Raw genomic sequence first — 23387 nt, 5'->3', positions numbered from 1 at the left:
ATTATACCCAATTCACGTTACGTAAACACCCGTTATAGCAGAACTACCCGTATTAACCAAGGGAGAGTGTGAATATATCAACCTTTGAAAGTGCTACATGATATTGATGTCCACAGTATAAGTAGCTGCTTTCCTTCTTAAACTACTGTTTATATTTTTTCCTATATTCTGCCCTGCCTAACATCTGCACCCTTCTTCTCTTGTTCCATTTCCCAAGCTGGGACGGCAGGGAGAAAAATCTCTTCCCGACACTCTGGAAATGGCCAACAAAAGGTTTGTGGATATTTGTCTCTGTTGTCTCTCTCTTCTTAAGCAAACAATGAGACGAGAAACCTCCTCCTGTATTGACCTGGCAATCTCCAATTGTCTCCTTCAAGAGATCCAATATTGTTCCTAAATTCTCACTATCTCCCTCAGTTACCACATATCCATATGTTGTACACACCCAACTAATGCCTACTTGTTTGGTTCTTGCCTCATTTAGTAAAGAGAAACCATACTACACCTTCCCAAATGGCATGATGTAATGCTCAATAAATGGTCCTTCAATCTTTTGTGGTTTGTTGCTGTCATCCGCGATTACAATGGTGACATTGGGATAAAACTTCCTAATGCTCGATATCAGCTCCCTCAGCTTGTCGTACCTTAAGAATGTTTTGGTTGCTATAGTCACCAATGCACTGATGTTATATCCTAAAACACAGAGAATAGTTAGTGACCACCTTTACTTTGAAGTGATTTATTAGATATAACACACTCTTTCCATATCATGTTTTAGATTTGGTTAATAACTGGGCTGTGAAATTGAAACTGACTGAGGAAGACATAGATGACCAAATTTGCTTGCCACCCATCCCTTTTTTGGCTCTTTCCAGAACCAGTAGACCTATTCCTTCTTTTTCAGCTTCAAGGAAGCAGTGCAACCTCATCAGCGTTGATCACAAATGAATATTTAAATAATAAATTGGGATCTTATCTGAAGATTTTTACTGATGGCTTAGTGGACCCAGAGAGCAGTCGGGCAGGATTTGGGATGTATGTGTCTCAACTTGGAGTTGAGATTGGTCACCGGGTTTCAGATGGTGTTTTTGTCTTTGCAACAGAATTATTAGCAATCCTCTGGGCCTTATGGTGGATAGAAGACTCTCGACCACGTAGGGTTATCATCTGTTCGGACTCTCCTGCTGCCTTAGAGGCTATAAAAGGGAGTAAATCAAAAGCTCGTCCTGACATAGTTATTGAGATTCTTTTAGTGTTGTTTAGAGTAGGGAAGATGGGTTGGGCAGTTAGATTTTCAAGGATACCTGGGCATGCTGGGGTGAAGGGAAATGAAATTGTGGATGGCATTGCAAAGTCTTCCTTACAGAGCAGGCAAGTAGAAATTAGAGTTCCCCTAGGCAGAGCAGAATTGAGAAGTAGGATTAAAAAAGGTATAGAGAAGAAGTGACAGGAGGATTGGAAAAATGAATTAAGGGGCAGGTATTATTTTTCTAGTCACCCACTAGTTAAAAAGGTCTCAAACTGTTACCTTTTAAGTCGTAGAGATATGGTGAAATTAACAAGACTTGGGTTGGGGCATTGTGGGCTAAACTATTATTTAAAGATAATAGGAAAACATCCTACTGGATTACATGACTGTGGTTGTTCAAGAGGCTATCTGGCTTAAATTTATTTTGGTTTTCTATTAAATCTTTGTTTGGCCATCAAGAGAATCAACATCTGATTGAAGAGTCTATTATTCAGTTTATATGTGAGACTAGGTTGTATTCGAGAATTTGAGTTCCTTGAAGTTCTATAATTAATTATACATCCTGCGGAGGGCTGTAATAAGAGAAGAATAAGAATAAGAATAATAAGAAGAAGAAGAATAAGAAGAAGAAGAAGAAGCCGCTGTTGAACTGCCCCATTCCTGGGCCTAGGAGTTATAGGAGAGGAGGCAGCCAATCAGGCCCTAAAGCCTGTTCCATCATTTGGCAAATTCATGGCTAATCTGTACCATGGGGTGTTAAGGGAGATATCGATGTCACTTCTGGTTGCTCTTTGTTTAGTCCAAAGCATAACAGGGTGAGGATTTGGCATGAAGTTAGCTCATGATATATTTTCCAATTTTTTCTTCATATCTATCTTTCTCTCTCTCTCTCTCTCTCTCTCTCTCTCTCTGTTGATTTTTGCCACCTTATTTTTTCATATGCTTTAAATGCAAATAAAACGACAGATGCTGGAGATCTGAAATCAAAACAGAAAATGCTGCAAATACTCAACAGTTCAGATGGGGGGAAAATAATGTTTCAAGTTGACAGAAGTAGGAAATGTTAAAAACTAAATATTTCTAGGTTTCTGGAGAAGGGGGAAGAGCAAAGGGAACAAAAGGGGGAGGTCTGTGATGGAATGGAGAACGGAGATGACTGAGAGACATGTGATAGTGGACAAGCTGGGGAAGTCGGCTGAGGAGGAGGTGTGAATACCAGGAGATAAATGAAACTTGAAATACCTGAAGGGGAGGGTGGCAACATATAGTATGTTGGAATGAGGACTGGCTGGTTATCTGAGAGTGAATGAGGATTCACCACTGAATTCAACAGTTTCAGGTAACCAACCATTCCAGTTTGTGTCTGGCATTTCCAACATTCTGCATGTTTTCTCACTCCAGCTATTTCTGATTCATATCTTTTCTCTTCACACCTCTTCCCCCCCCAACCAGACCACCATCTTGTACCACTCAGACTGCCCACTCCCCACCACATCATAGGCCTCCTTTTTTTTTTGTTCTGCTTGTCCCTCTCCTTTCAACCCAAAACTGCAACCCAAAACTTAGTTCATTTTTAACTCCTCCCAGATATGACAAAGGGTTTTTGACCAGAAATGTTGACCCTATTTTCCCCTCCACAAATGCTGCCTGAACTGCTTTGTGTTTCTGGCATTAGCTGTTGGAATGTCCTTCATGTTAATTAACATGTTCTAAAATGATTTCTTAAAAGAGGAAGGCGTGCTTACAAAAATGCAAACACCAAGCATCAATTAAGTTTACCTAGCTGAGTTTGGTTATGCCACATCAGCCACTTCTGCTGCAAGGAACTTTATTTGCAGTACACATTTACGTGTAGTAGGGACCAGAATGTGGATGTATAGTGTGGGATCATACACAGGGTTATGGTTATATTGAAACGAGCTGCTAGCCAAAGTGGTGGAGGCTGATACGTGCTACTTCAGTCAGAAAGGTTTGCGTTGTGTTTTAGATGATATTTATCACTCATATGTTCCCACCAAAGAAGATTGTTCTCTACAAGAGCTTCCTGTGAGCAATTGTTTGCTGTATATTACAGCATTGAAAAAAAGATTGCAAAGTGATTCGGCATGCCTGTGAAGCCATGAAATAGAAGTCTTTCTGCCCAGGTTGAGGTCAACACTGGGGTAGCCACCGTTACAGGGTGTTGTCTACTACGGATGTTAAGCTGCCTGCTAGGGGACATTAAGCCAAAAGACTGCAGTGATGCTACCCTGGAAGAGCATGATCAAGTTTAATAATCCAGTGGAACGAAATGTGGTCAACCAGAAAAGCTGGAACCCTACAATGTGAGAGGTTCCTGCCTTGCTTCAGTCACTATACTGATTATCACATTTGCATTCTGAGATATTCTCCTGAGAACTTGCTTCATAGCTTGGTGTGAATGTGGAGCACTGCCTTGGCCATCCACAGAAACACACCTTTAGATGCTGCAGTGGGAATACAAATCAGGAGAGACATTAAGCATCCACGTTTCACACCACAGCATCAAGTCAAAACTGAGCCACACTACAATTCAAGTCAGGCACAGAGCTGCTGACATGCCAATATTTGCAACAGGCTTTACATGTCAAGGGAAATTCAATGACTTGGGATCTGCTGCTCTTTTTGTTTTGTTAATTCCGCTCGTTTTAAATCCTTAACTCATCTGATTTTTATTTGGTGACTGAGATGGTCAGCTGATCAGTGTGCTGTGGTGTTATTTAGTGGTGTGGACAGGGACAACTGCTTCTTATGGGGATGTGTGAAACATTGCCGACACCAGACACTGCAGACATCTGGAACATCAAATTATGTGCCGGAGGAACTCAGTGGGTCCAGCAGCCACTGTGGGAGGGAAGGGAATTATCAATATTTCAGGTCAAAACCTTGCATCAGGACTTGACTTCCACAGATGCTGCTCAGCTCACTGAGTTCTTCCAACGGATTCCTTGTTGTATAAAATGGTGGCTTTAACCTTTTAAATGCTTTGGTCAACTTTTGGCTCACTAGCTACAGTATGTGCACCCGTGTGTGGTGGTGGGTCTTGGTCCTCAGCCCACTTTGTAGCTCCTTGCTAAAAGTAGCCTACATTTATAACATGCGTATCAATCCTCCGACTTAGAATCATCTGTCTTACAAAACTCCTTTATAATACATCAGAATCAAATTTGAGGGGGATCCCTTCGGAGTCGCACAACCCCTGGGCACCAGTCCCTCTCACTCCTCTGAAATATCAGTCTCCCACAGAGATACAATCCGAAGAGGTCTAATGTGCAGCTAGAATCTTCAAGTGAGATCCACAGCTGTCAACTTTGCACGGGCAATGTGTCACAAGAGCTCCCACCTTTAACTATGAGTCAGTGGTGAAGTTACTGGAAAAAAAAATCCAGAGGAACAGGATTTATCTGCACTTGGAAAGGCAAGGGTTTATCAAGTTAGGATTAACCAAAGGCAGGGAGAGTCATATGGTTTGTTGGGGAAATCCTGTCTGACCAATGTGACTGAATTTTTTTTGTGGAGTAAACAAGTATGTTGACAAGGGTAATATAGTTGATTCAGTCTACATGGATTGTTGGTAACATCCCATAAGGGAGATAGTTTAAAATGTAAGATGATATCGGATCCAAGGCCATGTAGCCTTATACATATGAGGGGTATGATTAGGAAGTTCACAGTTGGTGTGATCGTGAGGAAGGTGATCTTTGGCTATAGAACAGCATTGATAAAGTGAGGCAGAGAAATCTGAAAAATATGAGGTGATAATTTTTGAGAGGATTATTAACGCTTGGGCAAAGTAAATGGTAGCACCCTAGGAAACACTGAAGAGCAGAAAAACCTTCATGTACAAGTCTTAGGATCCCTAAAGGCAGGTAGATAACGTAGTGATGAAGGCATATGGGATACATGACTTCATTAGCTGGAACATAGAATGAGGTTGTGGTCCAACTTTATACAACATCTGTTAGGCCACAGCTGTAGTACTGTGGGTGGTTCTGTTCACCACATTGTGACTGCACTGGAGAGGGTGCAGAGGAGATTCAGCTGGGTGCTGCCTGGGATGGAATGTTTCCTCAGAATAGAAAAGACTGACAGGGAATGTGACAGTGGTTCCTTAAGGTTATTATAGCCGGGGGGTGGTAATGGGGACAAGCTCCCACTACCTATTAAATGCTCCCAGTGGTGTGCACCTCAAATAGCCTGTGACAACCAGATCCAGCTCCTAGCTTTCATGAGTGGCTTAACTACTAGCCTGTTGAAACCATTTCCACTGACAGGAGAAGGGGCAAAGGTGGGTTACTGGCACCTTAAAACCAGTCACTTCGGGCAGATGGGGCTCGTCAGCTGTGGTTGGCAGCTCATCTAGGAGAAGGAAAGCGCTGATCTCAAACCTCCGCTGTCTTGTGGCTATACCCACTCGTGGGGAAGGCTTCTGGAGTAAACCCTGAGGGGAAAGTCTGGAGCTGGAGTCCCTAAGGCAGTCCTACATTGAGTTCAGTGCTGACTGGCAACTCCTGCAACGCTGCTGGTACCAAATTATACTGGTCTCTGCCGTTCCTTTGGGTTCATCAGCTACATGGAGAATGGGAGGGGGAGCTTGCTACATGGGCAACAGCTTGCTCTCCATATCCTATTGCCCAGGGCTGTGTATCTAGACAGCTAGGACACAACGTCCATTGTCAACTCTGACTGATGAAGGCCTTCGCCTCACTTCACATAATAACGGGCACGGGTAGGGTAGCCAGTGAGAAACTTCACCTCTTAGCAGAAGGATCTATGTCTAGGTTTAAAGCAAGTTGTAGGAGATTTGAGGAAGAACATTTTCACCCAGGGAATGGTTAAAATCTGGAATGCACTGCCTGAGGGGGTGGTCTAAGAAGTATTTAAGTGACCAGTTGAAATCCAAATGCATAGAAGGCTACAGACCCAATGTTGGGAAATGGCACAACCCAAAGAGCTGGACTCAAAGTCAATTTTTCTCCTTTAATAAGGAACAAGAATGAAATAGATGCAATGGTCACTCATCTCATTGCCTTTACTGGGATCTTGCGATGCACAAAGTGGCTACTTTCCTTGAACAGTTAATAGCAATCAGTACATCTCATGAAGTACATTGCTGCCTGTGAAGATTCTGCAATGTCTCGGAGGGATTTGATCAGACATCTTGCAGCAGGCAACTCAGCTCCTCCTACAGATAAGCCCCCTGCACTGGACTCAGTGCAGTGCCACTGAAGGGGGTAATAGTGACCCAGAGACCCCAGGAGTTCCTCAGTTGCTGACACTGCCAAGGAGCAGGGGGAAAGGGACATTGTCACTGAGGCCAGTGAATTGGCACCTGAGAAACTAGGCCGGCTCAGGCACTGAGCTAACAGGACGATAGAGAAGTTTCACAAGTTCACACAGTGAAACGGTGATCATGAACATTGCAGCAATTGTGCGCTTATTGAAAATTGGCGCAGTTGCGTGACTGACGTTCGCCCACCGAGCAGCAATGTCTGCTGGTTACTCTGTTTGCGCCCTACTGCATTTTTTTATATTTCCTACCCTGCAGCATTTAGGGAGCAGGACCAATTGGAAAAAGGAGGGAATTGACTACAGGAATGCTGCCTTGCAAAGTCATGCAGAGCCTCAGCAAACATACTTTGTTACAGCAAAAATCTGGGGATTTCAGTCACATTCAAAGCTACATTACACACGTCTGCATTAACCAGGACCTCTAAAGGCTAGGGAGTGTGCCTGTGGCTAAATTGGCTGGAGGGACTTTGAGGGGACATCTCTATTAATCCAGGATTAATAGCACTGACCTGGCTGGTCTCCGGAGCTGTATAGTTTTGGGATGGTGGCATGTCGGATTTTGATGACAAAAAATGCCTGGTGTCCGTCTGTCTCGAGCTGCACTGCAAGATGTAAAACACACACACTGAGAGCGGCAGCAGTTAACACGTGAAACACCGGACAGCTGTGACCGCTGCGCCACAGCCCACAGAATAGGCCTCATGGCCAGCCAGCTCTGACAACGCACACGGTGCCCACCCTAACTCTCGCCCATCCAAGCTATTTTGTTTTACACAATAAATGCAGCCTTCACGCCTGCTCCTCGATGCTAGGGTGGGGAAAGGAGAGGTGGTCAGCAGTTCCATGAGTCTGGCCGCCTCCACTTCCAGCCGAAAGTAGGAACTTGCCTTGTTTGAATCTGCACTATTCGACTGTCGGAGGCATCACAATCCCATCTTTTGACCATGAGGGGTCAGCAGAGGGAGGACCAAGGGATATGTACCCATGCACTCAACTGTCAGTCCAGATCTTAGGGATAAACAAACAAGTTGAAGCCCCCCCCCCCCATCACCAGGAAGTGATCTTTCTTATTCAATCTGAGAGCTCAGCAGACTGAGGGATAACCAAGCCTGCAGAGAGTAGAGGACACAGCCCATTCCACCCTGGCCACAGCCCTCCCCACCATTGACAGTATCCACACGAGGCACTTCCTCAAAAAGGCAGCATCTTTCTGGGTCACACCCTCTTCTTGCTGCTACCATTGGACAGGAGGTACAGAAGATTCACACCACCAGGTTCAAGAATAGCTACTTCCCTTCAACCATCAGGTTTTTGAACCAACCTGCACAACCCTGGCACCACCTCAGCAACAGGACACCATGGACCTCCTCTTGCACTACTATGTACCTCTGCTTGTGCCTTTTCCCTTCCACTAAGTCTTGCTTTTGCACAGTCGTTTACTCACTGTGTAGTATAATTTATGTACAATTTAAGAATAACGTGTTCTGTGTCTTGTCCATACCTATGTGCCTATGACATTGCTGAAAGCAAGTTTTTCATTGTATCTGTAACTCACCATACTAGTGCACATGATGATAAAGTTAACTTGACTCGGACTTGAACCTGGCTCCTCACTGAGCTGCGACACTGATACAGTTGTAATGTCCTTAGCTCAATCTTATGCAGAAGGTCTCCAAAGCGTCCCAGGAAAATGGCTAAAACTGGTGTTGAGTTCTGTCATTTGGACTGTGTAAGTATTTATTTGGGCATGCATGCGAGGGTTGGGGGGGGTGGATTGTGTGTAAGAAGATGGTGGCCCTCATGCACTGAACTTGAACGGAGCAAGTAAAGTTGTTTAAACAAAAGAAAATCTTGTCTTCGTTGTTCGGGCATTAACAGTGGTAACAGAGGATGGTTTCCAATTATAGGATCACGCCGGCATTTGACAAGAGCAAGCCTTACGAAAGCTGGAGAAATGAAATTGGAATATGGACTCATTTTACAGAGCTTGAGAAGAAGAAGCAGGCCCTTGCAGTTGAGCTGTAAACTTTGAGAAGAGCAAGAGAGGCCAGGATGGGAAATTTGGTGGAGGACTTGAACAAAGATGACAGAGAAAAGGCATATTTAGACTTTGATAAAATTTCCAGAGACAGTTCTAGAAATATAGCTGATTATATTATTGATTTTGAACAAAAGCACAGTCGCATGTGTAAATACAAAATGGAACCTCCCGGCACTGTATTAGCTTTTAAATTGTTGGATTCTGCAAGTCTAGACAAAAAAGACAGACAGCGAGTGTCAGGACTTACACTTACATCCATGAAACTGGCACTGAAGAGGATTTTTGGAGAAAGGGCCACCAAGACAACACTTGGAATTAGTTTAAGTCAGGAAACAGCATACTTCACTGAGCAGAAACGAGAGTATAACAAGTAGCAGTCCCAGAGCCACCAGACGAGGGTAACATTACCGAGCACAAATTCATTAAACAAGTACAGAGGGAGATCGAAATGTGCGGTGTGTCAAAGTATCTACCATGAAAGAAGAAACTGTCCGCACAGAACCGAACAAGTTAGGCTAACTGAAGAAAATTACAAACCTGAAGATGTAGAAGAGTGCCATATCACATTGTTTGTAAAGGAATCATTTACTACTGCAGAGACATCTGAGGCAGAAATTTTGATGATAGAATCTCTAGGATCTGCTGTTATTGACACAGTATGTATGTGCACAGTGTGTGGAAGTAAATAGCTTGAAACCCATGTAAGTGGATCCATTGCTTTGTGGATCCAGAACTGGCTTGTCCACAGAAGGCAAAGAGTGGTTGTAGACGGGTCATATTCTGGATGGAGGTCGGTCACCAGTGGTGTGCCTCAGGGATCTGTTCTGGGACGCCTTCTCTTCATGAATTTTATAAATGACCTGGATGAGGAAGTGGAGGGATGGGTTAGTAAGCTTGCTGATGACACAGAGGTTGGGGGTGCTGTGGATAGTGTGGAGGACTGTCAGAGGTTACAGTGGGACATTTATAGGATGCAAAACTGAGCTGAGAAGTGGCAGGTGGAGTTCAGCCCAGATAAGTGTGAGGTGGTTCATTTCGGTAGGTCAAATATGATGGCAGAATATAGTATTAATGGTAAGACTCTTGGCAGTGTGGAGGATCAAAGGGATCTTAGGGTCTGAGTCCATAGGACACTCAAAGCAGTTGAGCAGGTTGACTCTGTGGTTAAGAAGGCATACAGTGTATTGGCCTTTATCAATCGTGGGATTGAACTTCGAGAGGTACTGTTGCAGCTATATAGGACCCTGGTCAGACCCCACTTGGAGTACTGTGCTCAGTTCTAGTCACCTCACTACAGGAAAGATGTGGAAGCCATAGAAAGGGTGCAGAGGAGATTTACAAGGATGTTGCCTGGATTGGGGAGCATGCCTTATGAGAATAGGTTGAGTGAACTCGGCCTTTTCTCTTTGGAGTGAAAGAGAATGAGAGGTGACCTGATAGAGGTGTATAAGATGATGAGAGGCATTGGTCGTGTGGATAGTCAGAGGCTTTTTCCCAGGGCTGAAGTGGTTGCCACAATAGGACGCAGGTTTAAGGTGCTGGGGAGTAGGTACAGAGGAGATGTCAGGGGTAATTTCTAAGGTAGGGACATGTACAGCACAACTTTGTGGGCCGAAGGGCCTGTATTGTGCTGTAGGCTTCCTATGTTTCTGTGTTTCTATAAGTGAGCTAAACCACAATGAAGTGCATAAGTTGGTGAAAGGAAATGATTGCAGACTTCAGGAAGGTTCAGACAAACCATCCCCCTCTGTGAATACATGGCTCCTCCAGAGAGAGTTAAGTGCTCCAAGATCCTGGGAATTCACATCACGGATGGTCTCTTAATATCATCTCCCTGAACAAGAAGGCACAGCAGCACCTCCACTTCCTAAGAAGATTGAAGCAAGCAAGGGTCCAACCCCACACCCCATTTTAACTGTGTTTTACAGGAGCACCATTAAGAGCATCCTGACAAGTTACATCTCCATCCAGTCTGGGAACAGTCGAGCATTAGATCGGAAGTCCCTACAGAGGACTGTGAGAATGACCGAGAGAATCACAGGGGTCTCCCTACCATTCATCAGGGACATTTATCAGCAGCACTGCATACGCAGGGCCCTTAGTATTATTAAGGATCCCACCCATCTATCCAGCATCCTCTTTGACTTTCTACCATCAGACAGGAGACTATGATGCATTAAAGCAAGAATGGTCAGGATGAGAAGCAATTCCTTCCCCCAGGCCACGAGGCTTCTGAACTCCCAACCACATCGTATTTGATGCGTCACTGGTTAATCTGTTTCATACCTTATGATATTTAACATTAATGCACTTTAGTTTGTTATTTATATGTCACTCATCTCTAGACTTTATCCTTACTTCATAAGTTATTGTGTGTTATGTGTTTTAAACCCTGGTTCAAAGAAACATCTCGTTTCTATATACATTATACATTATATACATGTATGTAGTTAAATGACAATAAGCCTCTCTTGTCACTTGAACACAGATACGCCCAGTTACAAAGCATTCAAATTTGGAGATGGGAAGATTATATTTGTTGTGTATGTGACCTGGTTATAATAAAAACGCTAGAGACGGGAGCTAAGGTTCATGGTTCTTTACTGGCAGAAACTGAATTGGGCACACACATACAGATCAATATGCGCCTAATAGCGCATGCTCAGTATGCACCTAATAGCGCATTCAATGACATGTTACTACAACATAAAGTAGTCCCTTATTATACTGTAGGCTAAATGGTACACTCCTCCCCTTTTATTTTAATAGTGTATCAACTGTTTTTTTTAATTGGGGCATTTTGCTAAACAAATATTTTACCCTTAATGTACAAACACCTACCATTTGTTTACTTAGTAACTTAATAATATCAAATGATAACAAAGTAACATTATAATATCAAATTATAACAAGCCTTTTTTTGACTTTTGGTCTGTAAGACCCATTTATAACTCAAGTCTCTTGGGGGGGTGGGGTCTTCTCTGCCTCTCCGGGTAACTTCTGTCAATAAACTTGTTTGTTTTAATACAGATTTCCATATAACAGTCATGAAAAGTTGACCTCTGAGCATAGGGAGTTAAGAAGATGTGAGCCTCCAACTTGCTAAGAGTTCTAGGCAGCAGATCGTCTCTGTAAAATGAAACTCCTCTGTGCAGCTGTCCGAGATATATACGCATCTTTGTGCTATCACTTGTCTTCCTTACCCATATCTCATTTGTTCCAACTGAGCTAATTACACAGCCAATCTTTGTATTCTCCTTAGATTCCAAATAGATAGCCTGACCTTTATGATATCATCTCCTATCGTAATATAACTTTCCATCTTCTATCCGTGCTTCATATCTTTGTGCTGGTGATTCAGCAGGAGTGCTGGGAAGATGCTCAGGAGAAGACAGAGATGCTGGTCTTTTCAGAGATTTAAGCTTATTGAGAGTTTGCAGATCTTCCATTATCTGTTCATCTGTTAACAAGTAATTTAACTGTGCAGGTGCAGGTTTTCGTCTTTTGTCTGTAATTGGAACAGGATCATTAGATCTCCTCCTTAGTTTCCTAGTCATTATTGCCTTTACCTCTATAGAATCTCCTGTGAGTTCCATTGTTAGCCTCTCATTCTCAATCATCTTTTTCTTTTCTTCTAACTATTTATCTTCAAATTCCTTCACTGCTGCTTTCTTCTCTTTAAAATAATTCCTTTCCACTTGTTCTGTCTCCAGTTGCAGAAAAAGCTCTGCACTTCGTATTCTTTCCTTGTATTGTTGATCTAGTTTCTTCATCCTTTTCTGATACTCCTGCAAGGTGCCTTCCTGTAACTGTTGTAGCTGTCTTTTGGGAGATGTCAATTTCTCCTGGTACATCTGTTCTTTTACTTCCAGGTAGTCTTCATCATCCTGCTTATTGGAAATATCTGTCTCCCTTGCATCCTCTGTATCTTCCTCTGAGTTGCGGCCACGGATACTGCGTTCGTCCTCATCGTCGACGCTGTCTAGCTCCTCCTCGTCATTGTAATAGTCGACAATGGGTGAGAGGAGAGCTGCAGATATCTTCCCCCCACCCTCAAGCTGCCCTCCTTTGTTGACACATCTAGTGCCTTGATGGTGTGCCAATCCAACTGGATTTTTCCTGAGCCATTCACGTCCCAGCAACGGTGGTCCAGAGGTTCAGCTGTGTTTTTTTTTGTCTCTATAGGTCACTGTCACTTTAATTTTAACTTTGGGACACACTTTCTGTCCTGTGTAAGTCTTTAGCAGTAGTTTAGTTCGTTTCAGAAGTATGTGAGAAAACAGTCATTTGTAGTCATGTACAGAGATCACTGTTAAAGCTGAGTCTGTGTCCAACTCTATTTTCAGTCTCACGCCTGCCACTTGTGGAGTGATCCTTATTACTCTTCGATCATCTGTCTCTTTCACACTGTGAAGTTGCAGACAAGACAATTCACTTTCGTCTGAGTCGTTTTCATCAGAATTGCTTTCTTCCATTTTGTGTACATTGTTGTGTTTTCCTTTCTGGGGTTTCTTGTTTCTCTGTATTTTGCCCTTTTTCTGCTGTTGACTAGCTTTGCATACTCTGCCAATGTGGCCCTGTTTGCCACAGTTTCTGCATTCTTTGTCTGCAAACCAACAGTCATCAGGGTCATGCGACATGTTTCCACAATGGTAACATTTCTTTCCTTCATTTCTGTTCAGTGACATTTTATTGGTAGCATATTCCAGAGATTTTTGTTGTATCCAGTGTTGCTACTTCCGTTGATATTTCAATGTTCAGCGCCATCTCTAATGTAAGGTCTTTTTCACCCAGGAGCTTCTTCTGTGTGGTTTCACAGTGCATGCCACACACTAACCTGTCCCTCAATGCGTCTGATAGACCAGCTCCAAATTGACAATGTTGTGATAATTTGCACAATTCAGCACAATATTCAGAAATGCTTTCATTTTTGCTCTGATTCCGTTTGTGAAATTTAAGTCTTTCAGCAATGACCAATGGTTTGGGGTTTAAATGTTGTTGGAGAGTGTCTACTATTTGCTGGAACATTTTGTCAGCTGGCTTTTCAAGGGTTAACAAGCTCCGTAGCAGCCCATATGTTTTTGCTCCCATAATACTGAGTAAGACGCTGGCTTTCTTTTCATCATTAACACCGTTAGCCTCACAATATAACTCCACTCTTTCAATGTAAATTGCCCAGTCTTCAATGCCACCATCAAATGCTTTAATGGTTCCAATCATCACCATCTATGTTATGTTAATTTAGCCCGTTTTCCCCTTGTTTTCTTTTTGATTCACATGTCCTTTTTGTTAGCGCCGCGAGTGCACTCCGTCTAGATGCGTGTGTCACTCCTTTTAATCTCCCTTCTGGGGCAGGCCAAGCCTCATCCCCTGGGGGTCAGCGCCGGCTGTGGTCTCGGCTGGACGTGCTGCAGCTCCAACTGCGTCTCTTGGTCTCCCGACATGCCCGACCCCGGCTGTGATCCTGTTTCCTTTCAGACTCGCGGCCTCGCTCTGCCTCCTTCTCCTGCTCCTTGGCTCGTTCCTTGCGCTCTTCTTCCGAGTGTCGCTATCAATTAAAACACGGCGTTCTGATACGATGTAGGTTCATTAACCTCATTGCGAATTTGTTGTGTATGTGGCCTGGTTACACAACTACGCTATTAATAAAAACGCTGGAGACGGGAGCTAAGGTTCATGGTTCTTTACTGGCAGAAACCGAACTCGGCACACACGTACAAATCAATATGCACCTAACAGCACATGCTCAATATGCGCCTAATAGCGCATTCAACGACGTGTTACTAAAACATAAAGTAGTCCCTTATTATACTGTAGGCTATACGGTACAATATTATTCTACCAAAAGGGTGAAAATTCCCACAAAAATAGGGCAGACAAAATGTTACCTTGAAACAGAGGTGGTACCAATGAACATTCCATTACATCTCTAAAGAAAGCAGGGGCAGTTATGGATATGGAGAATGACCAAGCAATGATGTTTCAACAGGCAGTGTCTCTTGAGGTGACCGGCTCTGGACAGTACTGTTTGAACAGTCTAGATAAAGACATTACTGAGAATCAATGTGAGAATGAAGTACTAATTGTCACAGAGAACATGACCCTAGATGAGAAACGCAAAGTGTTGCCCAACCTTCACAAGCAGTTTGGACACGCTTTGACTGATAGACTTCAGAAACTGCCCAGGAGTTCAGGAAACAAAGATGCAGAGTACTTTTCTATTCTAAAGCAGGTAATTGACAGCTATGAGACATGCCAAAAGTTTGTAAAGCCCAAGCCCAGGCCTATGGTTGGTCTGCCACTAGCATCTGAATACAATGAAACAATAGCAGTAGACCTACGTGGTATCTCCACATCATTGATGGGTTCACACATTTCAGTGCTGGTAGCATTGTAAATACAAAGAGACCCTCAGAGATCGTAAAAAACTTCATCCATTCCTGGATAAGTGTGCATAGCTCACCACATAAAACATTCAGTAATAATTGTGGCAAATCTAATAATGATGAATTCAAAGATATGCTGGAGAACTTTAACATAGAAACACAGACAATAGCGGCATACAGTCCTTGGAGTAATGGATTTCTGGAACGACACAATCAAATACTTACTGAAATAATGCTGAAGGTAAAGGAAAGCAATGGCTGTGATTGGAACACAGCCCTGGACTGGGGCCTTCTGGCGAAGAATACCATGTACAATGTACACGGCTATAACCCATATCAACGTGTTTGGTCAGAATCCAAACCTTCACTCTGTATTAGTTGATAGGCCACCTGCTCTAGAGGGCACTATAAGGAGTGAATGGTTTGCGAAACATATTTTGGCACTGCAGATGAGAAATATGAGACATGGGACAAAATGTATTGCAAAAGACCAGAGTGACAGAATGGAAAGGTCTTGGAATTGTCATTGGTCAGGATAGAGTTGTGGTATTCATGAGACATGGAGGTACATATGTGAGAGTGCAACATTCCAGACTACTTAAAGCACTAACTAAAGACGAACGGAACTCCATGGAGAATGTCACGAAAATGAAAAGCACTTAGCTAATCGAGTGTCACATAGCACAGACAGTGCTGAGGACCCAACAGTGGCACAGGGAGTGCAGTTGGGGACTCTACAAACTTGCTTGAACAGAAATCGTAACAGGTGCAAAGACAACATGGAAGTTTCAGGCTTAAAACAGGATGAACTGAGTTTTGTAGTCCAAGACACTGGCATCTGATGCAAAGCTGAAGCCTTAGGATGAGCAGGCAAAGCCACTGGGAGAAACAAAAGTTGGTACAACTTGAATTACCTAGAACCAGCCAGGGTCACTGGCACCGCAGGGTCACCTGACATGTCAGTGGAGACAGACTTCATATTGAACCAAGTATAGATCAGGCTGGACCATCTGAGAAATGTCAAGATGAAGATGTCCTAGTAACTAAGGAGGTGTCATTTGAATCTGCAAAACAGGATGAAGTTAGTTGTTGAAGAAAGAATTTGAGGAAGTCAGAGACATTGGTCAAAAGACAGTGTCTACAAGATGGGCATACACCCTGAAATAAACCCCAGCAGGAATTGCACCAAAAGCATGCCTTGTGGCTAGGAACTGAACATAGAGGAACTCCAAAAAGACTCACCAACATGTGCATCAGAGTCTCTCCGACTACTTCGCTCAGTGATACGTCAAAAGCATTGGCAACCCCACTTCATGGTCATAAAATCTACGTTCTTATAGGGAGTGGAGCTGTCACGTGACATTTACATTCAATTCCCGCATGAAGCCAGAAATGAAGGAACACTGTGGAAACTCACAAAGTGTGTGTAAGGTCTAGCAGCTGCATCACTCTACTGGTATAAAAAGGTCAAGGAAATAATGTTGAAAACAGTTGGAAAGACGTCACAAGTGGATCCAGCTGTTTTTCACTAGCAAAATTCAGAATGTTGTGATTGGAATGTCATGTACTTGCCTGTCATGTAGATGACTTCATATGGGGAGCTCACAAAACTTTGCCACAATAGTTATCCCTCAGCTAAAGTCAGCCTTTCAGGTTGGACGGGAGGAACATGACAGATTCTGCTCTGTAGGGACAGACATCCTTGCTGTTGATGGAACAGTACAACTGCACCAAGAAAGCTACATCAGGAATCTTCAGGCAATCCGCATGGAATCCTCACGTGCCACACAGCGGCATGCACACCTCAGTGAAGCTGAAGCTGAACAGCTCAGGTCAAAGACAGGTCAGATACTATGGGTGCCAAGGCAGAGCAGACCTGACATTAGGTTTGATGCCTGCAACTTGGCATCCAGCACAAAAAAATGCCCCAGTACAAACTTCACATGAGGCAAACAAGATAGTGCACAGAATTCAATCTGAAAAAGTAGTCCTGAAGTTTCAACAGCCTGGAAAAGATGGCTCACTGAGGCTCGTTGTCTTCAGTGATACCTCACTTGGAAATTTTCCTGATGGAGGGACTAAAGGGGGCATTTTATTGTTCCAATGGGAGAAGAGGGAAGATTTTCACCTCCCTATTGGCAATCAAAGGATCTGAAAAGTTATACGTAGTACACCGGCAGGAGAAACTCTTGCAATGTCTGATGGTATTGACAATGTTGTTTATCTGGCCACACTCTATTCTCAGCTTGTCCATGCTGACCCAAAGAAGAACAGTCTGCAAATATCTTGTGTCACAGACAACAGCTCTCTGGTTGACGCCAAATCCACCAAGTCAGTTACAGAGGAGAGGCTTCGTCTAGAGATAAGCAGCATCAAAGAACTCATCCAAGCACAGAAAGTTCATCACATGCTGTGGTCAACTACAAGGGAACAACTAGCTGACTGGCTCACAAAGAACCAACTCTTGTGCTGCTAAAGGCACTTAGTGAACTGTATCAACATCTAGGGTTAGAACTAATTCCCACAACCTAATGGACATTTCAATTGATAGCATTTTTATTTTCTAATATATACAAAAAAAAAGATAGGAAATTATTGAGTTCTGTTCAATTGGGCTGTGTAAGCATTCAGTTAGGATTTTCACTTTCCTGGTTATGGGCATGCCTGCGAGGGGTGGTGGTGGGGGGATTGTGGGTAAGAAGATGGCCGCCCTCATGCACTGAACTTGAACAGGGAAAGTAAAGTCGTTGAAACGCAATAAAATCTTGTCTTTGTCATTTGAGCCTTAATAGTGGCTGTGTTACCATGATGTCTAATGACCTTCTGCATTCCCAAAAGAGTATCAGGATAGTCACAGTTTTTGAAACACCAGGACCTAGAAATTCCTTCACACAGCTACACTGAGAGCAGTGTTGTATCAGCAAGTCATAATGAACAATACCATGCTCCATGTTTGTTGCTTTGGCGCTGAGTGGGAAATTTGACTTTTCAGTGGGATTTTCATTTGCACTAGCACCGTTTACTAGTGTGAAACTTCCCCCTCCCCGCCGCCCCCACATAATGTCAACATCGTACAGCACTCAAAATACATCTCCAGCATGATTTTCAACCTTACTGGTCTGAAACCGACAGTCCTTATTGACTGAGATTTAGAATTATTTATCACATATACATCGAAACGTGTTGTTTGCATTAACAGCCTGCACACTCAAGAGTGTGCTGGAGGTAGCCTGCAAGTGTTGCCAAGAAAGCATGCCCACAATGCTTGGCAGAACAAGACAGAACACAACAAAACAGAACATACCGAACGGCAAAGCAACAACAGCAAAACAAGCCCTGTTCCTCCCTCCTAAAGTACATACACACACACTCACATACATACTCCTCGAACTCCAGAGTCCACTTCGGCCTCCAGCCTCTGCTAGACTCATGGATTTGCAGACACTAGGCCTTCAGCTTCCCCAGGGGACTTGCAGAAATTTACAGACTCAGGACTCCGACCACTGGGCATTGACTTGTGGACTTCGATTGACCTTCGGGCTTCAATCTGGACTTCTGATCGACCTTTGAGCTTCCCAGAACAATCAAATTTTATTCACCCCATGTTCCCCTGCACTCACATGTGCTCAGGCTGCCATGTCCCTGAAGGCCTGTGCGACTCCCAGCTTCCTGACCTCAGGAGCATTCCAGGCTGCTGCTGATCTCTGCCATCCCTCACCCTTTGCTGCTCAGCGCTGCATTAGGATGGTCTCCAAACTCCACCCTCGAGGAGAGAAAACTTCATCTCTTCCCCTCCAGTCTCTAACAGCAGGAATTAGTGGTGGCTGTGGTACGTGCAAGAGTATGTGTCAAAAATCCATCAGTACAGTCCAGCACCAAGGACCCAAGTAAATCAGACTATTGGAGTTTTACTTCAGCTTAATTTAAATAAAAATAATAAGCCATACTTTACAGTTTTAACTTGCACAATTAGTGTCACACGAGTGCCTAAATAAAGCTACAACACCAAAAATTTCACTTAGTTATATGGAGCTTTGAGGCAACAAAATGATCCAAGCATAATATAACAAAAAAGGGCACTGAGTTGAAGAAGACCTATCAAGAGATAGGATTTGAGCAGAGTTTTAAGGGAAGAATGAGATTGAGGGAAGGGATTCCAGAGTTGAAGGCACACATAAAAACGTGCACATAATGTACATGCAAAAGCAAGTCTCTTAACACAATATTTAGGTTCATACACGCACTCTATTGCACAAGCTTAAAGCAGAGAGAAGTGAGAGAAATGTGTCAAATGTGTGGAAAACCACCAGGTAATCTTTAAATATGAGGACAGATTAAGAATCAGAATCAGAATTAGGATTAGGTTTATCATCACCAGCATACATGGTGAAATTTGTTGTCTTTGTGGCAACAGTGCAATGCAATACAAAATAACAGAGAAAAAAACCATGAATTACAGTAAGTAGATATTAAATAGTTTAATTTTATAAGTAGTGCAAAATGGAAATAAAAAAGTAGTGTTCATGGGTTCAACTTCCATTCAGAAATCGGATGGCAGAGGGCAAGAAGCTGTTCTGGAATCGTTGAGTGTGTGCCTTTAGGCTCCTGTACCTCCTTCCTGATGGTAGCAATGAGAACAGGGCATGTCCTGCGTGATGTGGGTCCTTAATGATGGACACTGTCTTTTTGAGGCATCGCTCGTTGAAGATGTCCTGGATATTACAGAGGCTAGTGCCCATGACGGAGCTGACTAATTTTACAATTCTCTGCAGTTCGTTTTGATCCTGTGCAGTGGGCACACCACCACCACCTCCCACCGCGCCCCCCCCCCCACCTCTCCATTCCAGACGGTGATGCAGCCAGTTAGGAACATATGATAGGTGGAATTATGCATGAACAAGAAACAAAATCTATTGACAAAGGAATGGAGATTTATTTCAAATACCTCAAGTATCTTCTGTAACCATTTTGAACAAGATCCATCAACCTTATCACAGGAAGTTTCATAACTTAACAAAAACATTAAGAAGACTAGCCATTGACAACAGCATTTTCTTGCGAAAAGCTTTATTTGGGAAACATTTTGCTTCTCCTAACTTGGCATTTTCAACGGAGCCAAGCAAACAAGAAAGGGAGACAACAGAGAATGCAGATATCAGAACCTGGAGCAACACACAATCTGCTGGACGGACTCAGCAGGTTAACCGGCATCTGTAAGGAGAAAGGAAATGATGCAGGATTTCAACCGGAAACACCGATCGTCCTTTCCCTTCCATAAATGCTGCTCGACTCGCTGAATTCCTCCAGCAGATTGCTTGTTGAAACAACTACTGGAATTTACCTCATAATACACTGAAAGTACTAATACGCCGGCTCTGAGAAACTGGGTGGACTGAAAGCAACTAAAATTGCTTTCAGTAAGAAATGTTTCCACATTGAAGAGGGAGAGCCCAAGCACCAAAATGACAGTCATTGATAAATCCAGTGGGAGGCTTTGGAGAAATTCCCTCGATGATGAGAATCTGTATCACAATGCATAACTGGGCTAAATGGCACGGATGTAGTCAGTTCGAGAAGTACAAGAGGGTGAATCAGTATGCTGATTGGGTGAGATGAAAAGGATGGGAGGAGTTTGGCATAGAACAGAAGAAGCATCTGCACAGGACAACTGGATTGCATGGCCTGTTTCTGTCCTATGTAATACATCTTCTCCCAAGGCTATTTTGATTGATTCAATCAAATCTACCCTGCAACACAGATATCATATTAAAAACAAAGTTCCATTATCTTAGATTCACTACCCAGAAAATCTTCACTTCCTGATTCATGTGCAATGATTAGCTATCTAACAGAAAGGTCATCCAACTTCATACCACCTCCTTTCATCAGATAAACACCGCAGTCGGTATGTAACTAATGGGATCATCACTCCAGCTGCCAGATTAAGACCTTACTGCAGATTACAACAAAGTCAAGCAAGTTTGTTACAACATCTCTGATCTGACTTATTCCCCACCTGTTCTTCCCCCTCTACAGTATAGCTCATTACTTTCTTCCCATTTTTGGGTGGCTCTGTGTCCTAGATACGCACCTGTATCAGCAGTGTTGGGGTTGAAGACGGTGTTGGTGTAGGTGACGAACTGAAGCTGCCGGTTCAGGTTGTCCACCTGAGAGCTCGAGAGGGACAGGTGCATCTGCCCAACACCTTCGATTGTCACGTCATCGACCTCAGCTGCCACGTCAAAAGTCCCCAAAGATGCTGTCAGGTTCACCTGTGGGAGACAAGAGGCTGAGTGAGCGGTGTGAAGGTTGGAGCAGAGGACATCTGCACAGTCATGTGCTATGTCATATGTTGTTAAGGTCACAGGAAACTAGGAGGAGGATTAGGCCAATTGGCCTCTTAAGCCTAACCTGCCACTCAACAAACTGACTTACCCCAGACCTTTTCCTGAGCAAGTTTCCTAGAGACCTCAATTCCCCAGTTTTCAAAAATATACCTCCATAAGATGAACCAGTAGATATCGGAGTAGAATTGTCCGCTTTGCTATTCAATTGTAGCATTTCTTTTCAACCTCATTCTCCTGCCTTCTCCCCATAATCCTTAAAACCCCTTACCAATCAAAAACCTATCAATTGCTACATTAAAGATATCAATGACTTGGCCTCCACAGCTGTGTGTCGCAATGGGTTTCACAGGTTCACCACTCTCTGGCCGAGGAAATTCCTCTTCATCTCAGTTTTAAAGGGACATCCCTTTATTCAAAAACTGTGCCTCAGATCTTAAACTCTCCTACTAATGGAAACACCCTCTCCACATTCACTCTATCCAGGCCTTTCGGTATCTGGTAGGTTTCAGTGAGGTCCCCCCTCATCCTTCTGAACTCCATTGAGTACAGGCCCTGATGCATTAAATCCCCCTCATATGTTAAGCCTTTCAGTCCCAAGATAATTCTTGTAAACCTCTTCTGCACCTTTTCCATGGCCACACATCTTTCTTTAGATATGGATACAGATCTCCCTTCTCTTTAAACCCCCAATAATTTGGCCTCCACAATCTACTGGGGCAGAGAGTTCCAGAAATTCACTTCCCACTGCAAGAAGAAATTCCAATGCAACTGAGTTTTAATGCCCACCCTTTATGTTGTATTATGTCCTCTTATTAGAACCTCCCACACAAGTGGGGGCATCTCAACATCTACCTGTCAAGCCCCTCAGCATCTAAGTGTTTCAATAAGATCACCCGCCATCCTTCTGGACTCCATATAATACGGATCTAATTACATTAGCTGCTGATGACTGGACAACCCTCCCATCCTAAGAATTAGCCAGGTGACTCTGGCCAGGATCGCCACCAATCCCAGTATTGTCTGTCCCTAAATCAGGGGAACTAAACAGGTCATTGTGGTGCACATGTTCCTGTCTACATCAACGGGGGGTGTTGAGGTTAAGAGGGTCGAGAGCTTCAGGTTCCTAGGAATGAATATCACCAACAACCCGTCCCCGCCCAACTATATTGATATCACAGTCAAGAAAAATCACCAACACCCCTACTTCCTCAAGAGACTAAAGAAACTTGGCATGTCCCCATTGACCCTCGCAATTTTTTTATTGATCCACCATACTGTTTTGGGGGTACAATCTACCAGGGAGAAGCCGCAGTGAGCAAATCTCTGGCACTGAGTCTGGCTCTATGGCTCAGAGGGGACGGGGGGGGGTGGGATAGAAGAGGATTGCAGCAATAATAGGGGATTTCATAATTACAGGAGCAGACAGGAGATTCTGTGGATGTGAAGAAGAAACCTGGAAGGTATTTTGCCTCCCAGGTGCAGGATCATAGGTAGGAAAAGGGAAGAGGTCCTGAAGGGAGAATATAGGAAGTTAGGTAGAAGGCTGAAAAGCAGGACCAGAAAGGTAGTAATCTTGGGATTGCTGGCTATCCACATGGCAGTGAGGGTAAGAACAAGATGATTTGGCAGATGAATGTGTGGCTGATGAATTCATGCAGGGGGCAGGGTTTCAGATTTATGGATCATTGGGATCTCTTCGGGGGAAGGTATGACCTGTACAGAAAGAACGGGTTACATCTGAACCCGAGGGGGCCAATATTCTTGTGGGCAAGTTTGCTAGAGCTGTTGGGCTGAGTTTAAACTAATTTGTCAAGGCAATGGGAACCAGAGTGATAGGGCTGAAAGTGGGGCAGTTGGGATACAAGTAGATGCAGTGTGTAATGAGACTGCGAGGAAGTACTGGCAGATGATAGAGCAAAAATTCCAGTCAGTGGGATGAGTTAATGCGTAACAGGGCAGAAATCATAAAGGGTGATGAAAACACGACTGAAGGTGTTACAGTATATTTAAATGCATGCAGTATACAGAATGAGGTAGATGATCTTGAAGCACAG

General features: G+C 43.6%; 1 protein-coding gene across 4 annotated transcripts in view; it reads right to left on the bottom strand.

Moving 5' to 3' along the window:
• b4galnt1b (beta-1,4-N-acetyl-galactosaminyl transferase 1b) overlaps positions 1-23387 on the bottom strand; it is a 120340-nt gene that overhangs the window by 10949 nt on the left and 86004 nt on the right. For 3 of the 4 annotated variants that reach the window (XM_063037321.1, XM_063037324.1, XM_063037322.1), the window contains 3 exons: positions 21078-21258; positions 7069-7161; positions 506-693 (listed from right to left, as the gene is read on the bottom strand). In XM_063037321.1, coding sequence (XP_062893391.1) covers positions 506-693; positions 7069-7161; positions 21078-21258 — 462 coding nt within the window. The remainder of the gene's footprint in view (positions 1-505; positions 694-7068; positions 7162-21077; positions 21259-23387) is intronic. The other variant, XM_063037323.1, reaches the window with a different exon arrangement.

This window comes from Mobula hypostoma, chromosome X1 (assembly GCF_963921235.1).
Source record: "Mobula hypostoma chromosome X1, sMobHyp1.1, whole genome shotgun sequence".
In the NCBI taxonomy this organism is placed as follows: domain Eukaryota; kingdom Metazoa; phylum Chordata; class Chondrichthyes; order Myliobatiformes; family Myliobatidae; genus Mobula; species Mobula hypostoma.
The sequence above is the reverse complement of the archived record's forward strand: the minus strand, read 5'-3'. Positions and strand labels throughout refer to the sequence as shown.